This window comes from Bombus bifarius, unplaced genomic scaffold, assembly GCF_011952205.1.
Source record: "Bombus bifarius isolate JDL3187 unplaced genomic scaffold, Bbif_JDL3187 scf7180000008162, whole genome shotgun sequence".
Taxonomy (NCBI): domain Eukaryota; kingdom Metazoa; phylum Arthropoda; class Insecta; order Hymenoptera; family Apidae; genus Bombus; species Bombus bifarius.
Genome location: NW_022884484.1, coordinates 1,026,493 through 1,046,773, shown reverse-complemented (window position 1 = coordinate 1,046,773; position 20,281 = coordinate 1,026,493). Strand labels below are relative to the sequence as shown.

Genomic DNA, 20,281 nt, shown 5'->3' with positions numbered 1-20,281 from the left:
AAGCGCCTTAACGCTTCATAGAAACAATCCAACTTCCCCAAATCTTCCTCAATTCTCCAAATGGGTATCAAAATCAGACGTATGTGACAGCATAGCCTATGAATGTAACGCTACGAAAAGTTACCAGATACAGTCTGCTATATCTTTCTGTCAAAATGTTCTTTGATGAATTCGTATAATGAGCAAGGAGAGTAAATGAATATGTAAATGTGACGTAAAATGTCTTTACCGGGGCTTTTCATTTGAGATATTTGAAATGATGTAACATATGCAGGTAAAATGTACCAATGTGTTAATATTTCAATACGATTTGACATTACTAGTGTGTGCAAAATTTGAAGTATTAATAATTATCTCCTTTAAAGGTACCGTATCACAAAAATGAACTATAACTTATTTACTGTTCCGTTATATGTGATTAACGGAAATTGTAATAAATTTTTTTAGTTAGTTTTTCATAACGATTTTGAATAATAAAAGTGCCGAATTTTTAATACTGGATACATTACATGCTTTGCGACAATTATAATGTACATTAATATGTACATATTTCAATATTTGTTATCTGTGTCGGACTGAACAAATTTTTTTTTAATATCGCTATGATCTGTGAATGCCTGATAAAAGTATTAGAATAAAATTATTACAATAAAAATTAGTGTACTGTTCACAAAGAATTGTGTCAAATATATAGTCCCAATTTTATTCAATATACCAACTTCAATATTGCACTAATGGCTTTATTATATGATAAAATTATTCATATAATTTAATTATTATTTATTTTATTAACATTTTTATTTCATTTTTATTTACAGCAATATAAAGAAATATAATTGATTGGTACTATGTTTTAAAAAATGCCATCTGAGATTAATGTTAAAAATATAGGTTCTGAAGAAGATAATGGAGAAAATGAACCTGAAGAACAATCTCTTACGTTATTAACAGTCGGTGTGACAAGTGAAGAATCTTCAGCTACAGTAAATCATGTAGAAACCAATACCATAAGAAATAGTAGCAAAAAAGTGATTAAGTCTGATGTTAGAAGTGATTTTATAGAACAGGATAAGAATCCTTCTTTGTCATCAGATGTAAACTGTATGTCAAATAAAAATGATTTACAGCAACAGAAAGCATCTTCTAATGAAGAAGTAATTGATAAAACAAGTAATATTCAGGTATCGAATACCCTTGAAGATCTAAGTGCATGTTCTGAATCAAAATGTGATAAAGGAAGTGTAATTTCCAAGAATGCTGGTGCAGCTGCATTAGCATTGGGTTGTGCAATTAATGATATTGCTAGTGTTTCAAGTAGGTTGGATGATGAAATTGCACAAAACTCGAGACAAAAACATTTATCATTGTCTCATAAAAACTTAACAAGAAAGAAGTGTTTCTTGGCAAGTATAGATAGTAGTCCTGGAAAGGTAAACAGTTTTGTAGAACAGCTACCTTTATCTTCTAGAAACATGATCAGAAAGAAACAATTTTTTAGCAAAGATTTGCAATCTAGTAGCACAGAATCACAATATGAACAGAGTACAGGGGACAAACATAACAATAATGATGACAATGTTTTACAACAATTTAGTTCTCAATTTAGTACTCACAACAGAGATTCTATGAAAGATGCTTGTAGCTTACCATTACAGGGTATAGCTTCATGCAGTTCTGATGAACCGTTACAATTTCTGAGCACTTCAATAAGTGAAACACATAGCAATGATATTGTTAATACACATAAATCATTAAGTATAACAGAAAATAATAATAAGAGTATAAGTGAAAATTTAAGCAGATTAAATGAAGCTGGTAGTTCACACACATCTAAAAGTGTGCCAAAATCACAAAACATGTTAACAGATTTAGTACATTGTAATGATATTACAAAAAAACCATTTAAACTGCCAATTTTAGAAAATTTATCTGAAACTGCCAGCGCTCAGCAGCATGAGCTGGAAGAAAATGCTGTGGCACTATTGGAACCATCATCAACTAAAGAAGCCCAAGGCATTGAAATAGAACCTCGTTCTTCAAACAGTAGTGATGCAAGTAATTCTGATACAGAATCACAACAAGCAGTTCTAGGTCATAATGGGACCAAAAAGGTGCAGTTACTTTAACTGTATTAAAATTTGATAAATATTTATTATTATGACACTCAAATAATTCAGCATTCTATTGTTATTTTTAATGTTTAATCTTACTTATGTACTAAATGTTTCATATTTTTCCTTAAATCAAACAAGTTTCAATATTTGATATATGCAAATATGTATACTTCCTTTACACTTTTATATATGCACATGCAATTTGATTTTCATTTCAAAATTGTTAATAGATTAATATTACACTCCTTCAAATTTATAAATTAAATTTTAGTATAAAACATGTTGAAAGTAGAATTGTTTTAAAATCACAATTTATAAAATATATTTTACTTCAGAGACCATGTGATACAAATGGTATTGTAACAAAAGAAGGCGTGGAATATTATCAATTGTGGCGAAGTACAGAAGGCTTTTCATTTCCTGAAGGTTTATATGAAACATTGTATCCAAATCCTCCACCACTACCACCACGGGTAACGCACAAACTTTTACATAGAAGTAATGCTTTACCAACTGGCCCACCAGAATTACCCAAAAGACATCCTCAAAAATATTCTGCACCCTTGCACCCTGAAGATTGTTTTGGATTTGAAATTGTAGATGTTGATGAAGCTTCTAATTCAAAGGTAATTTAATGAAATATATGCACTGCAGTTAATTGGTAAGCATATAATGTAATTTTAGCTTGTATTTAATATTTTTTTGTGAATATTGATGTCTCATATAAAGTTTTTACAATTTTTTATATTTATATGATTCCCGTATTTACATTGTTATAATCAATCCCTTTAATATTTTAGTCGCGGAGAGCTGTCACAAAAAGTATTGCACTGTTAAGTTCACCGAGGCCGCCTAGACCATTAGAAAGGCCAATATCTGGTTTAACAAATCCATTAGAGTGTCCACCAACACCTACACATCGTCCAAAGCCATTGCGTCCGTTACCGATGTGTCAAACATCTAATGTACCATTACCATCTGAGGAACCTTTGCCACCATGTAAGATAAATTTAGCATAACTTTAATAATGTTATAGTGTAATTAAACAAGAAAATTTTATTGAATATATTATTATCGCAGCATGGGAAGCAAGAATCGATAGTCATGGTCGGGTGTTCTACATAGATCATATTAATCGAACGACAACTTGGCAAAGGCCCAATTTAACAACACGGAACACTGGCTGTGATCTTCGGAGGCAGCAATTAGACAGACGTTATCAGAGCGTTCGTCGAACTATTTCTCGACCCGACAATATTGATCGCGAGCCGTCTAGTTCGCAACATGCAAATGGAAATAATTTCGAGAATATGGAACGACCGAATGAACGAGTCGAAAGAATTGAAAACGAACCATTCGATATTAATACGAGTCCTCCAGTATTATTTTTAACGAGACCCGATTTTTTCACAGTATTACATAGTCATGCAGAAGCAGTGGAATTGTATAATCGTAATCCCAGTTTGAAACACATGATTAGCAAAGTCAGAAGAGATACAGCAGTTTTTCCGAGATACGAACATAATAGAGATTTGGTTGCATTAATAAATTTCTTTTCCGATCCAGCTAAAGAACTTCCAAGAGGCTATGAATCAAAACTTGATAGAACAGGCAAAGTAAATATGCCATGATTTAAATTATTTCCGTTATTTGAGAAATCTTTCTGATAGTCAATTGTTAATATTTTTAGAAATTTTTCATTTGTCATGCAAGAAAAGCAACATCTTTCATTGATCCAAGATTACCTACTGAACCGACTCACACACGAACATTATTGGATGAAGCACCTGTACCTCCACCTAGACCACAACAGTCAGCTATTACAACTACACCCGATATACCTGTAGCTTATAACGACAAAGTTGTTGCCTTTTTGCGCCAACCAAATATAATGGATATCCTAAAAGAAAGACATTCAGCATTAGGACAAAATATTGCGCTTCGAGAGAAAGTAAATACGATACGAATTGAAGGGACGAGTGCTTTACAACGATTGGGACATGACGTACCTCTAGCATTATTATTAAGGTACAAAATAATCTAATTTCTGAAGGCGGTAAAGGATGAAATAATATTAAAATATTGAATTTATTGTTGCAGTTTATTTGAACAAGAAATTATGTCATATGTACCTGGAAACGTAGGCAGATCTCCATTAGGTAGTCCGCATGCTTCGCCTGGCTTAACAAGAGCTTCTGCTAGAGCTCCAGCTCCATATAGAAGAGATTTTGAAGCTAAACTTAGAACATTTTATAGGAAGCTAGAAAGTAAAGGATATGGACAAGGTCCAGGAAAATTAAAGTAAGTATATTCCAATATAAAAAAATGTATAAATATATTTATTATATTATACACTTTTTATATATTTTATTTAGATTACATATTAGAAGAGAACATTTCCTGGAAGATGCTTTCACTCGTATTATGGCTGCTTCAAAAAAAGACTTGCAAAAAAGCAAGTTAGTTATTATGTTTGATGAGGAAGAAGGTGTAGATTATGGTGGCCCATCCCGTGAATTTTTCTTTCATCTGTCGCGCGAACTTTTTAATCCTTATTACGGTTTATTTGAATATTCTGCTAACGACACTTATACCGTACAAGTGTCGCCAATGTCAGCTTTTGTAGATAATTATCATGATTGGTTCAGGTTTTCAGGCAGAGTATTGGGTTTAGCTTTAGTTCACCAATATCTGCTTGATGCCTTTTTTACAAGACCATTTTATAAAGCTCTTCTGAGAATACCAGCGAGTCTAAGTGATTTAGAGAGTTTAGATCAAGAATTCCATCAAAGTTTAATGTGGATTAAAGAAAGAGATATAAGTATTGAACCATTGGAATTAACTTTTTCGGTCACGGAAGAACTTCTGGGCCGAGTAGCTGAACGCGAACTAAAACCAGGAGGAAGAAACATTGCAGTTACGGAGAAAAATAAAAAGGAATACCTTGAAAGAGTTGTACGTTGGAGACTTGAACGCGGTATTGCCGAACAAACGGAATCTCTAGTTCGTGGATTTTATGAAGTCGTAGATCCACGATTAGTATCAGTTTTTGATGCACGAGAATTAGAATTAGTAATAGCTGGAGCGGCAGAAATTGATCTTAACGATTGGAGAACGCATACAGAATACAGAAGTGGTTATCACGATGCACATCCAGTAGTAGAATGGTTTTGGAGCAGTATAAGTCGATTTACTAATGAACAACGATTGAGACTGCTACAATTCGTTACTGGTACATCAAGCATTCCATATGAAGGATTTGCAGCTTTACGTGGATCTACAGGACCACGGAAATTTTGCATTGAAAAATGGGGAAGGCCAAATAGTTTACCCAGGTATAAAAGTTGTCTTAAAACTAATATAATGAACAAAACAATTAGAATTCTTATAATATTTATGGTATGAATGTTTCTCAAATTTGTTAATAGTATCATTTTGTTTATTCAATAATGCTATTCTTCAAAATAGATAACTTTTTAGGGCTCATACATGCTTTAATCGCTTGGATCTTCCACCGTATCCTACGCCTGAAATTTTATACGAAAAGCTTTTATTGGCTGTAGAAGAAACAAATACTTTTGGAATAGAGTAAGAGAATTTGCTATGATTACAGCAAATGCATAACGATATAAGAAAAACATCAAGGTTCGTGTTATTTGAATAAAGCATCATTGCAGATTTAAAGTTAGATTGGTAAGATTGGTAATGTATTCTACTATCCAAAAATTCATGATCGGGTTTTTAGATTACTACAATCAAAACTGTATCAAAATGTAAATATCTAACAAAAACAGTTGCGCATATTTTGAAAATTTTAAATATTGTATACATATTGCTGTAATCTATTTATATTTAAACTAAATAACGATTCGCGTAGTACATTTCTTGTATAAAAATTATAGATTTAATACATTGAGAAAAAATTCTTAGGTATGAATATATACAATTATTTCTGTTCAAACTTCTATAGTTCTAGAAATTGTTCGGAAAACACTGTAGATATATGTGGTATAGAAAAAACTGATTTTGAAATTGATACAAAAATAAGCGACTTATTTAGCATAATTTCTATAAAAGCTTCTTTTCTTTATATTTTGTAAAAATACTCTTACAAATTTTTTATAAAAATTGAAGAGCATTTAATATCGCATTTCACAAAAATATATAATGCAGCTATGTAGCTAATTTATTCTGTTGTCTACCTAGTTTGTAGATATAATACTGATTTCTAGTCTGTATTTTTAAATATTCAATTTTGCAGCTATTTTTCTAATGTTTTCAGACATTCCATGTCAATTTATTTAATATTTTCGTAATTAATTTATGAAGTTCTACAATGAAGCAAAAAAAATGTTTATAAAACAAAAACTTTTTATTGCATATTTAGTGATATCTTCTCACAAGTAATCAAGGCGTTTTATAAACATTCTTCCAACGTGTTTTATATAATTTATCTTCAAACTAAATAAAAATTTCCAGTATTTGGTATTAATCAAGAATGTTTAAAATGTCCAGAAAAGCAGTTAATGAATAAACAATGAAAATATGGATAATATATGAAGAATATACAGTCAATGAAAGTAATAAGAATAATCAATCATCATTCAGTTATTAATTTCACATTTAGCATTAACATAGACGTTTTATAGAATTTTATTTAATATGTAGGACATCGTTTGTAATTCGTCTATTTAATTCTTTAAAACTAATTTTAGAAAAAACTATACTAAACAAACGTTATAATATTGATGAGCATGTAGATGGTCCTATACTTCAAGATTTAGTCTACCTCTTGAACTTTAATCTCACTTTTGCGGCATTAATGTAAAAAATTTTCATCTGTTAATCATTTAATCGTTTCTCATCTCAAAAGAAAAGAAAATATGTATAATATACAAAACATATACGGGTTGCTGCAATGTGCAAGAGATAATACAACGCAACTTTATTTATATTTCTCCTGACCCAAAATTATATTACAAAATAAATTTAATGAAATTATTTATTATCTAGTAGAATTCAAAATGAAGTATTAAATATCTATAAAAATCGGCAAAAAAATAACAATTAAAAATGATGATATAAAATATGAAAAACATTTTTATATGTTATTTACTCTTAAACTTTCGTTTAAGTGATTGTTTGATTTTGTGTGATGTTAGTAGTACGATAAGTAACGTCGATAAATAACAATAATAACATTAATGTAGTAATAATAGAAACAATATTTATTAAATAGAAATACTAATATTATGTGATTGTTGAAGATAAGTTGCACCTTATATTATCTGTAAACTAGTCATATAGCATGGCAAATTATAGACTATTTAGTACATATTGTACAAGTTACAGGCATTGTAATATTAGATAACACATAACATTTACAATGAACCATGACTGTGTGAGAGCATTCTTTACTTTATTGTTAAAGAAAATAAAATGTGCCTCTTTTGTTATGTTACATTAAACATTGTTCTTCCTTTCTTATAATATCCGATCTACTTTCATACAAAAAAAAAATTATAATAAGCAAACTTTTCTAATTTATAGAATAATTACAGTCTTACGAAAAATTAGGTATTCAGAGGAAGTGAAAATTTTAAACTTAACGGATAGCATCTTCTAAAAAATCTAATTTAGTCGTGACATGTCATACAATTGTCTAAAAATATATCCCGAAAGTGTGTACAATTACATTTTTACGTTCCGAGATCTGAAGTTAAAGATTATCCATCAAATTAAATGTGAAATATTTTTAATCAAAAAAAATTTGCGGTACTTGACAATTTTATTTCTTAAATAACGCAAAATCGAGTTGGTGATTCATAGTTCTAACAAAGAAAGTTTGTCGATAAAGTTTTCAATAATTTCACACGTATGATCATTATTATGTAATGGTTACATACAAGGCAATACCAATGCATTTTTCCATGGTCGACTTATAATCAATTTGATGTTTTATTTTATAAAATACCAATATTTTTTGTTTCGCGAAAATATAAGATATTTGACAAATGTCTCCGTAGAAAAATTCTATGAAGACAATGTTGCAGTCTATGCAGAAACATAGTGCAAAATCTGTTTGAAATGTTTGAATCAATAAATGTCAGGTTATGAAGGTCACGACAGGATGTAAGAACAAAAATAATGAGGGTAAAGAAAGGCAGCACCGTAGTAAAGTGTAAAAAAAAAAATCAATTACGGATTAGAACAAAGGTTTTTAAATATATTTTTAGTACATTTTCATACAATAAATTTTATATTTCAGATTATATACTTGTATATCAGTACCAAAATGATATTTATTTTCTTTTCTTAAAATCAAAAGAGAAAGAAATTTTGAAATTTAGTGATGGTATGCTAATAAAGTGTTCCAAAAAAATATATACCTTTTAATTTACTTTTTACAATTTTTTATAATACTAAATTTTTGTGTATTTTTTTGTTACGACAAATTCATAATTCATTGCGTGAATATAGATAGGTGATATACATATATTTTCAGTTATTACAAATATGTTAATGATAGATAAAAATTTTTGTGCGCGAGAGATATAATGTTTATTATAAATGTATATCATTTTAATATAATATTGTAATATAATATTATTTTATGATTGTGTTTTAATAAATATTGATATCTAAATAAATGATGCAATATCATTATCAAAATATTCCATTATCTTTTTACAAGTTGTATTTGTGAATCCTGATATTAGGAAGCATAAAATTTGAAATTGGCCAATATGCATTCGTAAATTGTACAAATAGCAAAATTTAAATTTCATATATCGAGGACTATTAAATGCAATCGAAGTACGAATTACCTAGTAGAAAGATAAAAAATTAATTTTTAACGATATTAAATATGAAAACATTAAATCCAATTGTCCTTCCTTCATTAAAAATAATTTGATGGAAGCTATATCATATGATTATAATTATTCGCACTATTTTATCAGGTAAACTAAGAAATCTGTTTAAAAAATATTGTCATATAACCTACAAAAGTATAATTACAAATTTAGATTCAAATTGAACGACTTAAAGCATTAGTCAACAAAAAAACAATATTTGTAAACTAAATTAAATGAAAAATGTATTATGCAAAAAAAGAGGTTATATAAAATAATTACAGACATTATGCTTAAATTTCAGATATACCAAATAATTTATAAACGTTATAAGTAAACTATAATTGATTTTCAAGGAGGAATATTAGCATCCTACAAAATGACCAAACAAGTATTTGGCTAGAAAATGGAATAAGGATCCGACGCCCACGCAGGTTACAGCCCTGGTATGTATGATATCCGCCGACAATGCTGTTTCGTGTGCGCAAACAGGCAAGTCGTACGGCGCGCGCGCACGTTTAGTTCGACGCGTTTGCGTTAAACTTTGTCTAGACTTCTCATCGATTGGTTTTTAGAGTACCCGAAGTATATTCAAAAAAATCACTTCCGTGCTTCAATATAGAGTAGTAGTAATGTATTAGTAGAAGAGGGCTGGCCGCGTGTCACACCTTATATCGTCCATGTTTCTTTATCAGTCTAACATAAGTACGATCGTTGATTCTCACCTTTGCACACGCAAATCAACCCACCCGCAAAATCATCGAACAACGGCAGCCATCTTTGCTGGCTCCAAAACGGGCTGTGGTTTGTGACAGAGAAGACGGTAGTGGTTCTTGATGCGGTTCACGCGACCATCTCGTCGCCTATGCACCCTACGAGAGATCGGAAATCATTTTTAAGTGTGACTAATCAGAATAACTAAGGAACTCGTGTCACGAATTCGAGCTACCGAAATATGGCAATGGAGACGCCGAGGGAGCGTGAGATTGCCGCGGAGGACAGTATCAAGGTAGTCTGCAGATTTCGACCTTTGAACGACTCCGAGGAGAAGGCTGGCTCGAAATTCATTGTAAAATTCCCATCCGGCGGCGAGGATAACTGCATCTCTATAGGGGTACGTAGATTTTACACGCGTCATTCTCGTTTTTAGTTATCACATTTAGTTAACCGTGTTCAGCTTACGTGTGATGTCATCGTGCACAGCTGACAGCTGCTCTCTCGGTCCTTCTCTATATTCAGTATATTCTATCTGTAAACCGTCTGCTATGCATTTAACGCCGATTAAAAGAATCCTTCGATCGACGCACAGGATGATTCATTTTTGTTATTTTCGGCGAAATGGAGATTTCATTCCGCCTCCATCGGTGCTTCGTCGAGCTGAACGATTTCCTCACGTTGACGCATCTATTTCAGCGAATGATTAAACCGTAATTTCAAAGTAGATACAGTACCGAATTGTCAACGATCGAATTTCTTTTTCGTTCATCGACCGTAGTCAATTGTCAATTTAACTACATATATATATATTTTGTGGCGTTAAAAATTGTTGTTGGCCTCAGATTCGTCAAATACAAGTTCAACTTTGTGAAATGTTTGATCGCATTCGCTACAACTTAATTTAATAAACGATCCTGTATTTCTTATAATTATTAAATTTTTGTAAAATATTTCCACTACCTATAGCCTTAATTTCTCCTTATCCTCATTATACCCTTGCAGGAAATATATGTACACTTCATGATTTTTTTATATATTACGATTTTATCAGCTGTACTAATAAATAAATTCTCATTTTATAATAAGATAGATAAATATATAGATTATCAAATCATTTAAGTGATTAGGACTTTTTTAATTGATAGCGTCAGTATTTTTAAATATCTGTCTTTCTATCTATGTCTTTCTTGCATTATGATCTTATTGTTTCTATATAAACAAATAATTTAATTTTTGTAATTGTATATGGTTTTGTATTAAGAATATTAAACAGATATATAATTATATATTATGAATATTTGTTTTTGAAAATATGTTTATGAAAATTTATTATTGTATATAGAAATTAAAACTATTCCTAATGATATTTTTACTTTTGTATGTATTTTTTTGTAGACATGTATTTTTAAGTAGATACATGTTCATGAATGCACCATTTCATATAGAAGTCTTTTGATCTTGGAGCTCAGTAAAGATATCGCTATTGTTTTAAAAGGTTCCTGATACAAAGCCTCATTGAGTGCAATTGTCCCCCTTTTTTCCTATATTCTTCTATATTTCAAAGGGACCTACAAATACACATGTAATATATAATTTTCCCTACAATATTTTATTTGTGTTTCACACTGATTCGTGAAATATGTAAGATAAAAATAGAATTTTAATAAAATTAAGGTATTGTTACTTATTTAAAATTGGCAAACATTTGTCTTATGTCATTAATTTTTTAAATGAATATTATTTAAATATATTTTGTTTAAAAGTCTCAGGATACCTAATCAAATTTGATAAAAACCTAAAAGTATTATTGAAATTAATAAAATATTTAAAGTAATGCTATATTTTACAGAATTGCTTATATGTATAATAACAGACATGTTTAAAAACATAATAACTCTATACTTTACCAAAATCAATAACAATTAGTTATTTTTTCGTCTATATATACCCTGTGTATCTTAAGTATCATATTTACTAATTTTGGTATTTTAGCAATTATTATTTTTTTAATAATTTCTCTATTATTATTTTTCTCTCTTATCTTTCATTCCCTTTATGTAATATTTCATTTCTGTCCGTAATTCTGGACATTTTTCCATATTTTTCGTCCTAACACACCCTATAGTATTCCGATAAGGTTAACATCAGGCAATAGCTACTTCACCATTACATTTATTTCTGTTGTATTTAGTATTTCTTCTAGACATTTTTTACATATCTTCGCTAGATACGTAAGACCATTATCATGAATGAAATAGTTTCGATTAATGTAACGGAGATTACGTTTGTGCAATATACACAAATATTTTTTTTCTAAAATTTTTTATTTTTAACAAATTGCTCGTTGTGTTGTTTTCGGTCCAATTTCCAATTCGCTTTTATATAGGAAGCATTTTCTATTTTTATATATCTCTTAAATCAAACTTTAATTTAAAATTTTCAAAATTTAATTTGGATTTAAAATTTGGATTTAAAATATGGATTTTGGATTTAAAAATTTCAAATTTAAACTTATTCGTAATATAGTCTTCTAGTGATTAATGTTAATGATTTTTAGCGTACTAAAGTCTTTTTTAGAGTTGCGTATTTTTAAAATCTACTTTCCACAAATCGCGAAATTAGTTTCATTTGTTCTTTATCAATTTTTGCTTTTGGAGTAGTTTTTCTTTAATTACGTTTACAAAAATCGAATCTCAACTATTACCTTTTTCATTTCAAATTACCTGTAGTTGCGAAATTATGTATCACAGGCTATAGACAACGGAAGAAGTTCTCACTTTCTTCAAAATTTCTCTTGCAGAATAGCCTCTTCTCTTGATAAAAAGACTCTCTCAGAACACTTCGCTATACTCAAGTCTTTTCTCTTATTATTAATATGCGACGTGCACACGAAAAGTATTCAAAACGAAGTGATTTCAACTGAAGCTTTGAATTAGCTAGAAACTCTAATTTATGTTTCTGTAGTTCTATAATATGTTCTAAATATTTGTATAAATCAAAAAAAATATGCGAACATAGCCATCGTGAATTAAAGGAACGGAAAAGAATGTTCTGCTCACGGCTATCATAACGGAGCGTATCTCTAATAATTCACATATATTTTCGTTTTTGTAAATTTTCATTATTCGGACAATGAAATATTTTATTGTCATATAATCAACTAATACGTAAATCGTAATACATCCGTAAATTGTATTAATAAAACTATGTGATTTGAACGACTTAAATTGTACAAATATCATATGAAAGTTTATCAAAATATGGCTTCATGTTCTAAAACTTTTGTGTAGTAGCGTATATTCTTTAATTTAATATTGCAATATTATTTTAGGGAAAAGTATATCTTTTTGATAAAGTATTTAAGCCAAATGCTACTCAAGATAAAGTTTACAATGAAGCAGCTAGATCAATTGTCACAGATGTGTTGGCAGGCTACAATGGCACTATTTTTGCATATGGGCAAACATCATCAGGTAAATTGAAAATTTGTATTAAGTAAAATACCTAAATATGTGTTATTAGTTATTGTATCAAAGTTAAGTTCTAACATGATTCTGCTAATGAAATATTTATGTGTGAATTAGGTAAAACGCACACTATGGAAGGTGTTATTGGAGACCCAAATAAACAGGGTATTATTCCCAGAATCGTTAATGACATTTTCAATCATATTTATGGCATGGAAGAGAATTTGGAATTTCATATCAAAGTATCATACTTTGAAATCTATATGGATAAGATCAGAGATCTTCTTGATGGTAAGAACTTCATTATTCATTTTACTTATATATCTAACATGAAAATTCTTAAAATTGTTACTTATAATTTTATTGTTTTTCATTCTCAGTATCCAAGGTGAATCTAAGTGTGCATGAAGATAAAAATCGAGTACCATTTGTAAAAGGTGCAACAGAACGCTTTGTATCTAGTCCTGAAGAAGTGTTTGAAGTGATAGAAGAGGGAAAATCAAATAGGCACATTGCTGTAACTAACATGAATGAGCACAGCTCACGTTCTCATTCCGTATTCTTAATAAATGTGAAACAAGAAAACTTAGAAAACCAGAAGAAGCTATCAGGAAAATTATATCTTGTTGATTTAGCTGGTTCTGAAAAGGTGACTTACATCTACTCTATTAAATCTATCATTACATCTACTTCCTTCTCCTCAGAATAAACCTTTTTTTTTTGTTTATATTATATTTTAGGTTTCAAAAACTGGAGCAGAAGGCACTGTATTAGATGAAGCAAAAAATATTAATAAATCCCTATCAGCTCTTGGAAACGTAATTTCAGCTTTAGCTGATGGAAATAAAACTCACATTCCTTACCGTGACTCAAAGTTGACTAGAATTTTGCAAGAATCTCTTGGTGGCAATGCTAGAACTACGATTATTATTTGTTGTTCACCAGCTAGTTTCAATGAATCAGAAACAAAGTCGACTTTAGATTTTGGTAATAAACGAGATCTTTATTTTTGTCTTGACTAAATATATGAAGTTTCTCGATTATATATTTAATTATTTTCTTAGGTAAACGAGCTAAGACTATAAAGAATGTTGTATGCGTTAATGAGGAATTAACGGCTGAAGAATGGAAGCGTCGTTATGAGAGGGAGAAAGAGAAGGCAGCTAGATTGAAAGGAAAAGTTGAAAAATTGGAGGCTGAATTATCTCGTTGGCGACAGGGTGAAACAGTTAAACTCGAAGAACAATTTAATTTGGTTGAAGCATCAGATGTTACAACTCCAATTAATATGTCCATTGAGGGTACTATACAATTTACTTTATAAGAATGAGAATGTTGTGACATATATTATATAATTTATAATGCTTTCCACAGGTAAACTTGATGATGGTCCAATGCCGGCCACTCCTGGTGGCAATTTGATGGCTGGATCTTTATCTAACGAAGAACGGCAGAAACTAGAAGAAGAACGTGAAAGACTTTACCAGCAATTGGATGATAAGGATGAAGAGATTAATCAACAATCGCAATATGTTGAAAACTTGAAAGAACAAATTCATGAACAAGCAGAATTAATTGCGACTGCAAGGCGTGAATACGAGAAACTACAACAGGAGGTGAACCGAACACAGCAAGAACACGAACGGGCTAAGGAAGAAGTTAAAGAAGTTTTACAAGCATTGGAAGAGTTAGCAGTTAATTATGATCAAAAATGTCAAGAGGTATCTTATGTCAATAGCTAATTTCTTATATTATCTGTATTGAAAGATATAAGGATATTATTATATTATATATACATTCTTACAGTGTGATATTAAAAAGAAAGAAACAGAAACTTTGACAGAAGAACTTTTAGCAAAACAAACAACGCTGAACAGTACTGCTTCAGAATTACAACAGTTGAGAGATATGTCTGCACATCAAAGGAAACGTATTGCAGAAATGTTAGCAAACTTCTTGAAAGATTTAGGTGAAATTGGAGTTGCTATTGGTGGTGACGAAAATCTAAAGGTAAAAACTGATTTACTACATCGTTTAAAGAATTTCTTATAAGTGGAATTACATAAAGTATTACAAATCTCATATTTTATAGGTTGTACCTACAGAAAGCAATGGTAAACTTGAAGAGGAATTCACAGTGGCAAGGCTATTCATTAGCAAAATGAAATCAGAGGTGAAGAATTTAGTACAACGATGCCAAGGATTAGAAAGTTCCCAAGTAGACTGTAACAAGAAAGTAAGCGTTCGATTTCGTACTCTTTGAATTCATTATATTTGATTTTTACAATATAACGCTCATTGGTCAATTTTATTTTAGGTTGCCGAATATGAAAAAGATCTGGCTGAATGTCGTTTATTAATTTCTCAACATGAAGCTCGTATGCAAACATTAACGGAATCAATGAAAGTAGCGGAAGCACGTAAACGTGCTTTGGAGGAAGATGTTGATGCTTTACGCGAAGAATGTGCCAAGTTGAAGGCTGCAGAACAAGTACAAGCAGTTACAAATAAAGAAAAAGCAGAAGAAAAGGAAGCAGCAACAAAAATGAGAGTAGCACTAGAAGAACAAATGGATCAATTGCGAGATGCTCATCAGAAACAAGTAAATATACATTTTACATTACTATATATTATTGTTATTGTTATGAATAATTCAATACTAAATATTATTATTATTAATTGAATGCAGGTCGCAGCGCTTAGGGATGAACTGTCTGAGAAGCAAGAATTGATCAGTGAACTTAAAGATTTGAACCAGAAATTCACATTAGCTCATCAGCAAATGCAAGCCGATTATGAGCGATTGAAACAAGAAGAAGCAAACAAATCCGTTAAATTGCAAGAATTAATTTTACTTAATGAACGCCGTGAACAAGTACGTATAAATTTGACAAAAGATATAGAGCAATTAAAAGTCCAAATTTCTGTAATTACTAATTAATTTTTATAGGCTCGCAAAGATCTTAAAGGTCTGGAGGAAACAGTAGCCAAAGAACTTCAAACACTGCACAATCTACGCAAATTATTTGTTCAAGATCTTCAGACTAGAATAAAGAAAACTATGATCGCAGAAGATAACGAAGACGATGGTGGATCACTTACACAGAAACAGAAGATTTCCTTCCTTGAGAATAATCTAGATCAGCTTACGAAAGTACGTGATTGAAAAATTCAGTAATTAAAATTACAAATTTGATCGCTGAATATTTTTAATGCGTAATTATACTCTCCATCAAAACATTATCTATATAATTTTAATAGGTTCATAAACAACTTGTGAGGGATAACGCTGATCTTCGATGTGAATTACCTAAACTTGAAAAAAGATTGCGAGCTACGATGGAGCGTGTAAAAGCTCTGGAAACAGCATTGCGAGATGCCAAAGAAGGTGCAATGCGAGATCGTAAACGTTATCAATATGAGGTAGATAGAATCAAGGAAGCGGTTAGACAGAAGAATCTGGCTCGTCGTGGACCTAGCGCGCAAATTGCTAAGCCAATTAGAGCTGGTCAACACCATTTAACCAATGTTAATGCTATTAGAACAGGAAATCGTGGTGAGTAATAATTTGTATAGTTATCTTTGTTATATATCATTTCTCCATTGCATATAACTATCTATATTCTTATTTTTACACACAAATCGTAGGTTTGTTCAATTTTGCATAAAAGAAATCGATAAAAATATTATACATTTTGGAATATATTATCTAATATAGTTAAATATAAATCATATAATTTCATATAAAGAATGAAAGATTACTTAAAAGAACAAACCTTACGAGAATTTTGATTTTAATTCTCAATTCTTTTTTAATAAGTGAGTATGGGTGATTTTATTTATAAAACGTTAATTTTGCGTTAATATTTTTGGTGATATTAGTTTTGATGTTTGTTTATTTTTTCATGTTTTTATTCAGATATGGGTAACAGCGTACAGTGATCGTGAGCATAATGCCAAACCCTTCACTTTTACAGAAAACGAATGCAAGAACGCTTTCATCAATGAAAGCAATAGAGTTCCAGAGACTCTAATTTGTAGTGGATACCCATAAATGTTACAACTATATAGTAAGGGTAATAGACGTAATATATCCGCAAGGAGCACCGCCAGTTCTTTTTATTTGTCTCGAAACAAGCATGTGCTTATTAATGCAAATAAGTGCATTAAGTAAAATTAGTGCTGCATGTCCTATCGATTTGTAAATAGTTAATTTTTATAAATTATTTAACTTAATATCATGCACGATAAATAAAGGTGAATGTCTATCAAATAATCATGCAAAGGCCTCTTATGAAGAATGTTTCAATATTTATTTCTATCAAAATTTTGTATACTATATCCTATATCTTTAAAAAGACAAATGAATTCCAATATCATAGAATATAAAATAAATTTCTAAAAGTGACACTAATGCAATTTGATCGACTTGTCTACAGTAGTTTTAATTAATCTGCTATCGACATTGAAGTTTCCCGACAAATGAGGCAGTACTATTTAAGATTTGGTAGGTATCGCTGACATGAAATGCGATTGGACATGCGGCTTTGAAAAAAACTGTAGGAATTATCGTGGCTTATAAGTATTTATAATTGTAAGAATTCTCTCCATTGCTATTAATACACTCGTGACAACAGATTTTTCGGACCAGAGAGCTCGCTTAACCGAGAGTGTTAAGTTTGTTGGCTATTCTAAATATTATTGAGGTCCAAGAACCAATGGCTTTATGAACATTTTCGACAGAAAAATTTCATCGCTATCCTCGTTCACATTTATTTTATTATAGTACAGTTTTCATTGCATGAATCTTTATATACTCATCTAATTTAAATTAATTTATTATCGCTTATTCTTGTTTATATCAGAGGCTTTTATACTACATTTAAAGTTCTGTAGACCAATGAAATTTGGCCTATAGGGTAAATCTTTTGTCTTAGATATACGTGTTAGTTTACGTTTCTTCATGTTGAGCTTATGCTCGGAAGTTACCTAGATGTATGTATACTGTACGTCTAATAGTGAGCTTTTGCACAGGTCTGCTTAAGTTCCTAAAACCTGTTGCAGGCCGCCGAAAATTCGCTCACACATGTATCTCTTTATTTTTCAGTGTAACAATTGAACGTAACGTTATACACATGCATTTTTTAGAAAACTCTATTCTTTAATCATATTTGTTGATAATTAATGCTTTTCAATGTGTACTTTTTATGTATTTTTTTTGTAATTGTTTTATTTATGGTTCTGATAAAAATGTACGAGCCACACGTACTTGATGTATTGTCCGGAGCAGGAGAATTCTAAACAATATTAATTTAAGATAGGTTTCTGTAAACTGTGCGCGATTAAATATTTGTTTGTGATACGTTGGAATCTTATTACGCATAGATTCCTTATGGTATGTAGGCAAAAAAGATTAACATTTTCTTTATGAATCATTGTCTCTCGTTGTTGTAGACGACAACGAAAGAAATCATGTTTCCATGTGAGATCATTTTTGTCATCTTCCGTTTTTTAACTTTTGTGATATCGAAGGAGAAATTGTGTTTGCTAATATGCGAAGACAAGTGCGTGGTGCATAATGAGTGCAATTATTATTGAAATATTTTTGTCAAATGTATGTAAATATAATCGTACACTATTACATTTATTTGGCAAATTAACAAAACAATTTTTGCAAATTGCCCTACGCATAAAAGGCTACAAGTATATATATTTAATGCAAGATACACTTAATATTACTGTTTCAAAGCCTTAACGATTATCGAAATATTGTCATACGATAATGTATTTTTCATTCTACTGTTCAACTAAGGTATTAATGTGTTCGCTGAATTTTTGATCATGATTCAATTTCTTTCTTAAGCTAGTGAATCGTGAAATAAAATATCAGCTTAGCCAACTCTTTGATTGTGAGTTTCGGGCATCGACCACTTTTTCCTTATTAAATAACATTTATTTTTATAGAGTATTGTAAAGGCATTATTGATTTTTCAACATGAAGGAAGAAATTGGACGGTACTTAGCGAATAAATTTTCGTTATGATTAAAACGTGATTAAACACAATGATGACTAATCGAGTACTGTTACATAATAGCATAATGTAAATTATCCACGTAATTTTCAAATTGACATACGTGTTTATGTTCTTTTTTTACATTGTAATTCGTATGATTCGTTCGTATAATTAAAACGGGCAATGGAGCTTGAAAAAATTTAATGAATTTTATTGTACAAAAAAAAAAACCTCCAAAATCCATATGCTTGTCGGAAAAAATCCTTTTAATCGGAAATCTCCGATGTATGTATGGGAGAAAATAGAAAAAATCAGAGTTATTATTATTTTCATAATACATCAAACATGTTTAAAATTATAGTAAAGAAAAGAAGAGAAGTAGTTAAACTTATAATGATACATTCACGCTGGAAAACAAGGATCACTGTTAATGAGGAGGTCTATAACCGCTACCGTTTTTTTGTAAACTGTACGAAGTATGCGAATGTGAAGGAAATAAATAAGTTGACAGATGTAGATATTCGTTTCATTGTTTTAGAAACATACCGAAAAATGTACAGAAAAAGTGCGACAAACTCATGTAGTTGTATCACCTGCTTTGCTACACTATGCTTTACTCGAAAAATTATTATATGTTCCATACGTGCGCTTATTTAATTAAGCTCTACATCATAACAAAATTACCGGCGTTTTAAAATACAAAAAAGATCTATAATTGATACTCGATGGTGCATAGCGAAACCTATAAGTATCGAAGTAGGTTTACTATATAAAATAGAATAATAAAAAAGAATAATAAATTCTTTTTTCATTGCATGTCTTGTGTACATGTTATAAACATTCTTCAGAAGCCCTCAATCAAATTCAGGTCTACCTCATTCGAAGCTGAAAATAAAATGAAATAGAAATTTGAAAAATCCTTCTAGAATTAGATGATAGATTTGTATGCAGAGTTAGAGGAAGGCCATAGCTTCAAGGTACCATAAATTATATTACATTTAACTTACACCCATATTTAATTGAAATTAATAAGAAGTTTATTATTATTACTTGATTAATAATGAATTGATTGATGATAGCTGCATTAACTTTTTAATAAAATACTACTTAAATAT

At 30.2% G+C, this 20,281-nt stretch overlaps 2 protein-coding genes and 1 long non-coding RNA gene across 4 annotated transcripts; 2 read left to right on the top strand and 1 right to left on the bottom strand.

Annotated features, from left to right (window-relative positions):
• Nucleotides 1–103: 103 nt before the first annotated feature.
• On the top strand, nt 104–7,582 carry LOC117208758 (E3 ubiquitin-protein ligase HECW2). 2 transcript variants are annotated; one of them, XM_033450076.1, is made up of 9 exons: nt 105–274; nt 819–2,111; nt 2,450–2,740; nt 2,915–3,113; nt 3,195–3,730; nt 3,805–4,142; nt 4,215–4,415; nt 4,490–5,449; nt 5,595–7,582. In XM_033450076.1, exons 2-9 carry the CDS (start codon nt 861–863, stop codon nt 5,704–5,706), a joined length of 3,888 nt encoding a protein of 1,295 aa, XP_033305967.1. In that variant the 5' UTR covers nt 105–274; nt 819–860; the 3' UTR covers nt 5,707–7,582. The 2 variants fall into 2 exon arrangements, with proteins under 2 accessions (XP_033305968.1, XP_033305967.1); XM_033450077.1 differs by lacking the exon at nt 2,450–2,740 and having other exon boundaries at nt 104–274.
• LOC117208762 lies at nt 7,517–8,242 on the bottom strand. Its single transcript, XR_004487769.1, has 2 exons — nt 8,031–8,242; nt 7,517–7,945 (listed from the first exon to the last, which is right to left on the bottom strand). It is a non-coding gene; the product is annotated as an uncharacterized LOC117208762 (long non-coding RNA).
• Nucleotides 8,243–9,464: 1,222 nt separating this feature from the next.
• On the top strand, nt 9,465–19,982 carry LOC117208747 (kinesin heavy chain). Its single transcript, XM_033450058.1, has 14 exons — nt 9,465–10,082; nt 13,017–13,158; nt 13,270–13,443; nt 13,533–13,801; nt 13,893–14,139; nt 14,217–14,453; nt 14,527–14,873; nt 14,959–15,162; nt 15,245–15,388; nt 15,470–15,754; nt 15,842–16,027; nt 16,103–16,306; nt 16,414–16,708; nt 17,130–19,982. Exons 1-14 carry the CDS (start codon nt 9,924–9,926, stop codon nt 17,204–17,206), a joined length of 2,970 nt encoding a protein of 989 aa, XP_033305949.1. The 5' UTR covers nt 9,465–9,923; the 3' UTR covers nt 17,207–19,982.
• The last annotated feature ends 299 nt before the right edge of the window (nt 19,983–20,281 follow it).